We start from the raw sequence: 10,803 nt of genomic DNA, 5'->3' as shown, positions 1-10,803 counted from the left end.
AGGGGGGCCATCCTATGAGAAGGATGATCCAAAGATTTGTCTTTTTCCAGCCCCTAGCGGAATTCCTGTTTTTCAGCCGGATGGTAGGGCACTGAATAATTCATATTTTATGATTTTGAAATGTTTTACCTAACTCTCTTTACAATAATTGGCTTCATTTTTCTTCTTACTTAGTACTTACCTTCTCTCGCACTCAGGCAAGGTCCAACTATTCACTCTCACTTAACTATTTAGGAACCAGCGTGAATTATACTCAAGATAGGCAAGCTGAGTGTACCGAAGTCTCCGATGCAATTGATGAAGACAATATGAGGTCATTATTATGGAGAGAGACCACCCGGCTGGAAGTCCGAATAGCATTTTTAGAATATATTCGCCGGGAAAGCCAGATCTTACTTCACATTGAGATGTTTGAATACACATGCATGCAACATAAATGAAGGTAATTTGTGCACGACATAAATATACACAATTGTCTTACTGCAATGTACTTCCCAAAGCAGAGGGCAATGAAAGAATGATAATAGGAATGACTAAGGCAGCCTCCTTAACGAAATTAAACTCATGTTACGAGTGGGAGAAGAGATTTTTTGAACTGGCTGATGATGGCTATGAAAGTAATTTTAAATCCACTATTAGATGTTCTAGCAGAAGGAAATCAATTCTAGACCATGCAAAATTGAATTGCCAAATATTTTAATACTTCAACAATAAGATGTGTGGAGAAAAAACTGGATTTATTCCACCTTTGTTATGATGGGTCAGCTTATATTTCATTACAAGTTGTAACAATACAAATCTGTTAGAAAGAGTAGTTAAACATTCATAGCACACTTATTTTTGATGCTCAAAGCATTTTGTCATTATGGTACTGTTTCTGATAGCTCAATTCTCATAACGATATACAGAATCAACTATGTTCAAAGCACTTCTGCCCAGAAAGCATTGCCACAGAATCTAAATAAGATTCAAATCAAATTTTCATCAAATGAAACTACACTTACACTGCACATAGTCACATGCTTTTGGGCCGCTATTAAATATTACAATAAAAAAATAATAAAAATACAGATCTGATCCATTTTTTTTCTCTCTTTACAATGAAGCTTTACGCACCCAGGATATCTATTTATAAATGAAATACTCATGTATGTATTGAAATGAGGTCAAAACTCTAAATACAATTAAATCATTGCAAATACAACTGCTGGTGGCTTATACATAATTTTACACACACTACAGACGACACTATATACAGACAGTTCGACAACAGATTTTGCCTCATTGCCGAAGAACTTTTAATCCCCTCAAGACAAAATACCAGGGAACCATAGGTGGGTTCCAAGCCAAGTGGATTTGTACATTTCAGTGTCTTTACGATCGATGAATAATACAAAGTAAAGGCATAGACAAGGACTAAACTGTCTTCATTTCCTGTCCAATTTCCATGATAGGGAATCATGTCACCTTGTCATTTGGGAGATATAAAAATTTTCAAATGGGGGAAAAAGGGGGAATATATAATGCAAGAAAAAATTGTAGTTTTGATTGGCATTAGCTAAAAATAGGTGCAGGGAGATAAAATGCTCTTCAGGATGGGGTTGCTGAAGGAAAGATGAGAGAAACCATTTAATTGCCATTACCCGACACATTTAAAAATGGATATTTATATTGTACTGTACAATCACATTAAATTAGATTAAAATTTATTCTCTCAATTTTTAAAATGACATAGTAACTCTCAACGTTAGACACTGTTGGCTGGGTGGGGATAAAAAATCTCCAAGAGGCAATTGCAGGCCTATCAATTGTCTGTATTGGAGGGGAAGGAGCACTAGTAGCACAAAGTGTAGTTTCATATTCACTACCAACACCATTTTTTCTTATCTGAATAGGCAGATAACTTAAAAAGGAAGGAATTGAAAACGCACACTTTTTAAGTTACAAATACAATTTTTGTCACACACAAGAATCAACTCTTATAGCACCTGCGGTGCGCACGCTAAGCTGTCAGTGTCTCTACAAACAGCATTGATGCAGCATTGCACTCTCTTTTGACTATTATGCACCATTCACGCAAAGACTCACACGCCACAAATCCATACTTCAAATACTACACGCTATTATAATTATTCATTTGTGCTAACATCAGTTAATTCATATACTATCTCTCTCTTACGGTCTGTTTCATTATCGTTTTCACATTTTTTTCTTTTTCTTTGATTGGGAAATACTTCCGTGCTTCAGACTGCTTCCGACTTAAAATTTCTTGTCCCGCTTCTTCCCTAAATCATACTCATTTCATACAGCCTTTTTTTATCTTAGTCCCAAACAATGTTGCTTTACACAATCAATATTTACAACGTATGTACAAAACCGACATATAAAACTTCTCCCTTTTTATAAACATCAATTTTACACAAATGACAGTTGACAGTTTTTCATTCATAAAATAATAAAATTACTATGACAATATACTTATTTAAAAAATAACAAAATGAAAATATTTTGCGAGTAGATGAATATATATATATATATATGTTTCACATATTTGCACAGGATAATTACTGGTCAGCTCAAGAGCTAGACTGCGTAAGAGCTGCCTCTTTCATTTAATACCGATTTTCACAGTTTCCCTTCCTCAACATCAAACTATCATCATAACAAAAAACTACCATGATGAAAATGAACTGCACAGTAAGACTGTTTTCTAGTCTTTCGGAGAAATAAGGGATTGGACAGTTTGGTGGAGAAGTCATCTACAACTTGGCCCATGCTCACCACAATAAAACAGTGACTGTCACCATGCAAAACCATCACTTACTTTGACTACTTGACTCCATCTCACCAATATGTTCACGAAAACTTCCAGAAAACCCTGAAAGACCCTGTCACTTGATGCTTCTTTCAATTTCTTGCTCTGACACTTGAATACCTGAAGACAATTTGGGACCACTTTAAAATAAGAAAGATACAATAGTGTCCCATGAGGTCATAAACCCAATTTTTTAATCTCATTCGTGAACCATGACTTTGTAGTGTATAAAGTTTAAAAAAAATAATAGAAACAGAATTCATTTCATGGGGCCACGTCAATAAGTTGGGACTTCCAGTAGTAGGAGATATGAGAATGGGTTAACCTGATTCAGTAGGCAATATAACTCACTGCACCATATGTATGTCTTTTTCCTCAGTACAAAAATGACAGGACCTAACAAGAGACTTCTGAAAATATGTTCACTGTCCATTCAAGTGCATGAGCCGTCATAGGAAGAAGTTGATCTTGGAAAGCAGATGGCAGACGGTGCCATGTACATCAAGTCCCCTTCCTGCGAGCCTCAACCACACCCTCAATCTCCTCTGGCCGAGATCATTATGAGTTCAACACTTCGGCATCACAACCAACACGCTACGAGTCCAAATCGTCTTCCCTCTGACTCGAAAAATAGGATACAAGTCCGCCAAACTCTCCCTCTTCCTCGTACGAAGGGGCCTTACCGGGCTCATACTGGTGGGGGGACTGCACGTCTGATGGGGGACCACGGTGCACCACTTCGGAACCGTTTGGTGGGGGAGGAGGAGGTGGGTAACCGCCCTCCACTGAGTTGTACTGATATGGGGCCTCCTCCATCATGGGCTGGGGCGGATATGCATGGTTGCCTGGGGCAACGAAAGGTGGGTAGCCAGGGGAGGCCTGAGGCATGGGCTGTGGGGGAGGTTGTTGTGGGGGCGGAGGCCCGTGGTGGGGAGAAGCGTACGGCGGGAACCCCCGAGATGTTGGAGGCATGTGGGTGGGGGGCGAGGGGGCCTGCTGAGCAAACGGAGGAGGCCTCGAGGGCACCGGAGGCGGGCCGGCTACGTACGGCGGAGGTGGGGGCGGAGCCACCGACTGCCTCACCTTGCCTCCACCCGTCTGTGGGGGCGGAGGCCCTGACGCCTCCATGGGCCTGTACATTCCACCCCCAGCAGCCCCCATCGGCCCACCCATAGCTCTCTGTTGCTGTTGGGGCAGCGGAGCACGACTTGCGCCCCCACCACCGCCGCGCCCAAACTGTTGCGGGCCCGCAGATGGGATTGGGGGCCTCTGCTGGGGTGGGGAGGCAAGATTCGGGCCACCAAATGCAGGCGGTGGAACGCGGCCGCCCCGTATCACGGCCCCAGCGGGTATCTGATAGGGAGGAGGTGGGGGCGGCCCTCTGACAACTCCGCCTGACTCGGCAGCCGATACCGGTGGGCCCTGCCCTGGTTGCGACTGCTGGGGGAAGAATTTGAGGGCTGCGGCTGCAGCTGCCGAGAATGGGGATGCTGGAGCAGGTGCCCCTCCTGTCTGCTGTTGTTGCTGTTGAGGTTGTTGCGGCGACTGCTGAAGGAGACGTGTGATCACGCCTCCTGAGCTGGAGGGCATCTGCCCAAAGTTGGAGCCGCCACCATATGAGCCAGATGGTCGAACTGTAACACTCGGCTGTTGTGACCCACCGGCTGATGTACCAGATGAGTGCATGCCGACATGACGTGGGGGCGGTGGATTGACGAGGGTGACCCTAAGGCCAGCCCTCTCAGCTGCTGGACCCAACGACACAACTCCCCCACTTCCTAGTTTCCCTGAAAGAGGAAAATGGTGATTTTAAATAAAAAATAAAAAAGGGCTATCAAGGTAAGACTGTTGGTTAAAGGACAGGATATCGCTTGTATACCCCAAGCCAAACACTTTATCAAGTTCCATGAGGGGCACTAACATTATGGTTTAATAGACTATCTACTATTTTGTCAATAAGGGAATGGATGTAACTTTGAAGGCTACACAAGCAAATCACTTACTTAATATTTTTTACTGTACTAGAAATGCTATCAACAAATATATAATTTTTTAATTAGTATCATCTCCACATGGCTCATTACAGTTAACCCATGGAGTACCAGATTTTTAATTTTATCAGAAAAGTTTTCGCATCAAAATAAATTTTCAGAGATCTGCCTACAACATTTCTTAAAATTCTGTCATTTATAGAGAATGTTTGTATAAAAATTTCTCCATCGATTAGAATCTCATGCATGTTTTGCGAGGTAAATTAATATAGATAGGCGGAAACACTTCTGCTGGGTTTTGCTACTTCATGATAAAACAATAAGAAATAAGAGTGAAATAAGACAAGGCATGGGACATAGTACCAACCTTTGAGGACGACCCTCGATCTTCCGCCATCATCCATTGGCTCGTCGCTATCCTCCTCACTCTCTCCCTCCTCCTCGTCTTCATCGCTGTCCTCCATCACAGCCGCTCTCCCTCTGGGCGGAGGGACAGCCTGCACCGTAATACTTGGAATGGGCGGAGAAGCTTTGAACCCTCCACGCATCTTCTTCACCTTCGGGGGAGGTAACTTCCGCCCCATGGTCATCGACCCTTGCGGCCCTCCGACTGCCCCTTTGCGACCTCCTCGCTCCACCTTGGTTGGTGTCGTCCTCCTCATCGGGGGCGATGTGGGGATGATGCTGACGGAGGGCTGCACCACTGTTGCCGCTGGCGATGACGATATGACGGGAACGGCACGTGGACTGGCCGCCACAGCAGCTGCAGCTGCTGCCACCTCTTCGGGGGTGACGCGGCGGGGTGTTGGCGGGGATGTGACCTTCTTCTCCACTGGCGGTGGGATTGGCGGCTTGGTGGGTGTTATTGTCGTGGTCTTTGGCAGGGTTCTTGGTGTGGTATGGGGAGGTGATTTCGGTACGGGAGGGGTGGACTGCGGCTTTGGAGGAGGTATGGGTCGCGTCGGCGATTTGTGTGTCGGTGACTTGGGTGTGGGCGACTTGAGTGTAGGCGACTTTGGTGTCGGAGTCTTGGGTGTTGGCATCTTGGGTGGTGGTGACTTGGGAGGGGGTGTTTTCTGGATAACCTTGGGTGGGGTGGTGATTTCCTCCTTCTCTTCTTCCTCATCATCTTCGGCCACAAACTCATCCTCACTCTCATCCTTCAGGTTTAAGGAGATGGCGTCCTGGGAAAAGAATACGATAATAATATTGTAGCAAATATAATAATTACACTTCAATACTCTCTAAGTTATCCACATGATTCAGCTGAGCAGACTTCCTAACAAAATTATACAGCTCATTTTCCTGTAAATTAGGCTAAGACATTATTGGAATCTATTACCAGCGAATGTTCATTCTGAAAATACATTATCAGCCTTTAAGAGAGCTTAAAGTCCACATATAATTATATGCTGTAAATGTACCTTAATGTAATATTCAATCTAATTCTTAATTTCCAATTTTCAATATAAGTTAAATTTGAATGATACTTTTTATACTACGTTTCTTAATACAGTGGAACTTGGTTAGTACGTTTCTGAAGGGACCACGAAAAATGAACGTACTAACCAGGAAAACGTACTAACGAGGAAAGTAAATAATAGCAGTCGGGGTTATTGCAATCAGTGAAAAAGTCGTCATAATTACAATTACTATCCGTAGTTCTCATAGGATCGCCTTCCTGAACTCTTTTCACATTTAAAATCAAGAAAATGAGCGCTACCATGAAAAACAATACCATGTGAATAAAAATCGCAATTTTTCATGGACATCCCGGAGACGATTTCATGATTACTGCGTCTATCTCCCGTGATTTATCCTATATATATTTACAGAACGAGGACGAGTGAAGCTCAGACAAGCGAAGACAAGTCATTTTTCTTTCTCACAGCGTACTCGGAGAATATAACAACAACCCGGAGTAAGTCAACTGGTTTTTTAAACATCATAAAAATTGGGCAAAATTATATTGACTTTCAAACTACGGCAACAGCCGTAGACATTCGCTTCTGGAATGATACCATTTCGATTGTAAAATCGTTCGATATATCGACTGATGACACGCAAGATTATTAGATTACGACGTAATTACAAGAAAATTTTATATTAAACAGTTGAAATTTACTTTCAAAATTTGTCTAATGTCGTCTGTTTTCGTACCGAGATCAAGTATTTTTAAGCTAAGCTTCGCGTGGAGATCCAGAGGATCGTCTGCTCCCAAAACGGTAGTCAAGAAAATACACACGACGTCGAGTTTATGGAGCAGCACTGCTTTAGATAATGTGGGAATTGTCTAATACCGTTAAGACTCATTTCTTCATCATGATAACTCGTGCAATAGCAACAATTGCCCACTCACGAACTAGGTGCGCAGCAGTGGGCACTCCCAAGCTCCCAAGCGCTCCAAAGGCAACAGAAGGTGAGGAGCTCGGGGTGGGGAAAATTGGGGCTTCTTATTGGCTGTAGTTTTTCATAGTCAGACATTCCCGAAAAATGGCCGTATTTTATTATTCAGCACGTCACAAGAATTCAGAAATGCATTTGGATAAATTACGGTAGAAGAAAGAGATGTGGAATGAATGGAAGAATGTTAATGGCTAATAATAATAAATTAAATCATGAATTCAGACGTTTGCGACCCTTAAGAAGACACTAGAGAACGAATTGCGGGTTGCGTCACGGCAAGCAATTGAGCGTACTAACCAGGAAAGCGCAATTTTTTCAAACGTACTAACCAAATTCTTTTACCTGTATTTTGTTCGGATGGCACCGGGACCGAGGGAAATCGCCGTACTAAAGAGGAAAACGTACTAAGGAGGAACGTACTAACCAAGTTCCACTGAATATATAAATCCATATGCTCTATGGTAATGTTACTTCCATTACCAACAGTCATTTGGAAAAAAATTCCCTGCAACCTAACATAAAGCCATGGAGCTTTTCCTTACTCCAGAGGACTTGATACCGACTTGGGGTCACCTTCTATATAACCCAAAAGGTAAGAGATTTTCCCATTGGGGACCTAAGGACATAGGCTTCTAGGGGTCATAGTCATATGTGGTAGGCACAATGGACCCTTAGGTCTAAGTGTCCTGGGAGCCTATCTCCCCCACTCCTTGAAATCAATCAATATCCGTACAGAGGAATTGCACTGCCTTTCATACGTTAGTTGAAATACAGCATCAAGTCTCTGGTGGATTGTCTAGTATTTCAAGAGAAGGTTTCCTCATTTTTGGCCCAACTCCACAGAAATCCTCTGGAGAGGTTAAATTTTTCAGCCCTTAATTCTTGCAATTTTCAACATACCTCTTCACTGTCTGAGCCAATTACTTCTTGATAGTTGATCTTCCTCCCTCTTGTCCTCCTCACTGGCTCATCTGGAGACGGTGGTGGCTCTTCAACTCTACGCTTTACCTGCTACAGAATTCATACAAAGATTTATGTTTTATGGGCCCAATATACACGACCATATCCACTCCTAAAAATTACACCCCTAATTTTGAAAATTTAGGATAACTATAAAGCTACATCATCTACAGTACAGCCCTTCTACTATGAGTCTGGTGTGTAAATTATTAAACTTTTGTGAATTATTACTTTGGCTCTAACAGTGCTTCTTATGAAAAAGACATTTAAGTAAAACCTCCATGTAGATTGAAGACATGAGTCACAAATATAGCAGCTGCAGTGGACTCCTGTTAACACATTTTTTGGAAGTTTTCTTAAAGTTTTGCTATAAAGACATTTTTTATACATGAGTTTTACTGAATTTGACTAAATAAGTGAGTATGGTATATAGCACTCGTTTAACCGAGCTTCCACGATACAGACCACACATTGAAAAGTTGATAGTAAAATGAATTCCCAATTTTTGAGTATTTCTTCCCCAAATTCAATTCAAGCTCCAAATACTTGAAGAATACTTCAAAACATAAATAGAGCATAATGTGTGACTGACATAGATCTCATTTTGTTACATACCTTTGGCTTTTTCGGTTTAGGCCTGTATGATTCTAAGTCTGAATCTAATTCGTGTTTCCTTCTTTTCTTTGCTTTAGGCTTTGGAGTTGAAATAGATTTCCTGCTTGAGCTGGAACTGGAAATGAGACAGATAAATTTAATGTCAGGTAGTATAATATGGATTTCCAAATAACTCAGAAAGTAAAAATGAGAGAGAGACAATAGTAAAATGGTATTTTGGCAGGGAAAGGATTATTACTACCACGCAAATATTTTTAGCTTAAATGTAATGTTCTCATGAATATAGAACTTTAACATACAATTTTCATTTACTTCTTAACTTCAACGACCAACTAAGTGAACAGAAGTGCCTAAGAAAAATTCTTCCCATCTGACAAATTGCATTATCTACTAAGCAATGCTTTCTATCAAACAACTCTACAGTTGTGTGCACATTATTTTTAAATTATTAGCATTCTGAACCTCATTTTTCCATCCAAAACTTTTTTACATTCATGCCAAAATTGTAGTAAATTAATAATCAACTATGCACACTTTTAAATAAATAACATTTTAACAATACTGGGACTGAGAACTGATATGAGGATCTGAACATGAATCAGAACTGGCAAAAAAGAGGAACTGACCCAATCTCACTCTTAATATTATTTATTATCACATGGATCTGCCATTTTTATCTGTTATCTCGAATAAATAGTCCTTGTTCTTAAAAATAATGTATACAAGATATCATAATCAAAGGAATAAAGACAATTAATTAATTAAAATTAAAACCTTTTCTTCTTCTTGCCCCATGTGACGTCACTCTCTTCACTCTCAGAGTCTTCCCACAGCGGCATAACCCTTTTTCGCTTGCCACTGCTTCCTCGGCTGCTGCGTCCTTTGTGACCCCTGCCTTGCTCACTGTCCTCCTCACTCTCGTCATTAACTGAAACGAAGAGAGGGTAGTTACACTGTGAGATAAACATACCAGAAATTCGGTTGAAAAGCAGAATTACTATCTTAAATGGCTCCATTGAGGCATATAAAAAGTGAAACATCACAGTGCCTCCTCCCCCCCCCCCCCCAACTGTGGATGCAGTAAAGAAGTCCATGCCTCAGTGCTGCAGTGGACTCAGCTGAAAATAAGATAACTATCTCCCAGACTGTACTCAGTACCAGAATATATAGCCTTAGTTTTGCACTCCTTAATCATTGGCACACAATTTTTAATCCTTAAACATCATTTTGTGCTGTAGAGACCATTTCATAGAAGCTGCAAGCTGTTAAAAATGTTACCAGATACCGCCATCATTGAATTTTTACAGTCTGCATCCATGTCAAGCAGTAATTGTTTTTATGAGAGACCCCAAGATGACAGAAGCAACTACAAGCTGTCTTCTGTGAAAGGATCAAAAACTGGAAGAGGTACTTACTGAACTCCCGCTCAAAGCGTGTGATCCTGTTCCTTGAAGAGCGGCGCGTGGGCTCAGAGCGTCTTTTGCCCTTGCCCTTCCGACGGCCTCCCTTCCCACCCCTCCTCCGTCTACTTGGTGCATCGGAGTCATCACTATCCTCCAACTCCTCATCGTCTTCTTCATCCTCATCCTCGGAGCTGAAATACAAAAATGAAACGTCAAACAGATTAACATCACAAACGTCAACCAAAGACGAGACAACGTCAACAATTGTAGACAAGAAGCTGCTACTGCATGGCTTATCACTGTTAAAAGGGAAATTCTTAACATGGCATGTGAAAAGGAGGATTTTTTACACGGTAAGGACCTTTTTTGACAGGAAACGGCTTTCACTTCACTAAAGGCAGGACTTCATTTTAAGTAGGCTTCACTGTATAATATTCATAATGTAACTAGGTGTTGGAGGAAATTATTCAAAAAAGAACTTTGGACTGCCCAGTGGCATGCCATCATGGGCTCACCAATAAGCGCACATTACGTACTCAAATTCTATAGAGGAAAAATCATTTACCTTAACCAGGATTCGAGGTGGTGATGGTACCATTATTTGGAGGTGGCG

At 41.6% G+C, this 10,803-nt stretch overlaps 1 protein-coding gene across 4 annotated transcripts in view; it reads right to left on the bottom strand.

Moving 5' to 3' along the window:
• Nucleotides 1-718: 718 nt before the first annotated feature.
• Nucleotides 719-10,803, bottom strand: part of LOC124163357 — a 59,190-nt gene continuing 49,105 nt past the window's right edge. For all 4 annotated transcript variants that reach the window (XM_046540210.1, XM_046540212.1, XM_046540214.1 and 1 more), the window contains 6 exons: nt 10,203-10,381; nt 9,562-9,715; nt 8,788-8,902; nt 8,113-8,223; nt 5,174-5,990; nt 719-4,602 (listed from right to left, as the gene is read on the bottom strand). In XM_046540210.1, coding sequence (XP_046396166.1) covers nt 3,410-4,602; nt 5,174-5,990; nt 8,113-8,223; nt 8,788-8,902; nt 9,562-9,715; nt 10,203-10,381 — 2,569 coding nt within the window. In that variant the 3' untranslated portion in view covers nt 719-3,409. The remainder of the gene's footprint in view (nt 4,603-5,173; nt 5,991-8,112; nt 8,224-8,787; nt 8,903-9,561; nt 9,716-10,202; nt 10,382-10,803) is intronic.

This window comes from Ischnura elegans, chromosome 8 (genome assembly GCF_921293095.1).
Source record: "Ischnura elegans chromosome 8, ioIscEleg1.1, whole genome shotgun sequence".
Classification (NCBI taxonomy): domain Eukaryota; kingdom Metazoa; phylum Arthropoda; class Insecta; order Odonata; family Coenagrionidae; genus Ischnura; species Ischnura elegans.
The sequence above is the reverse complement of the archived record's forward strand: the minus strand, read 5'-3'. Positions and strand labels throughout refer to the sequence as shown.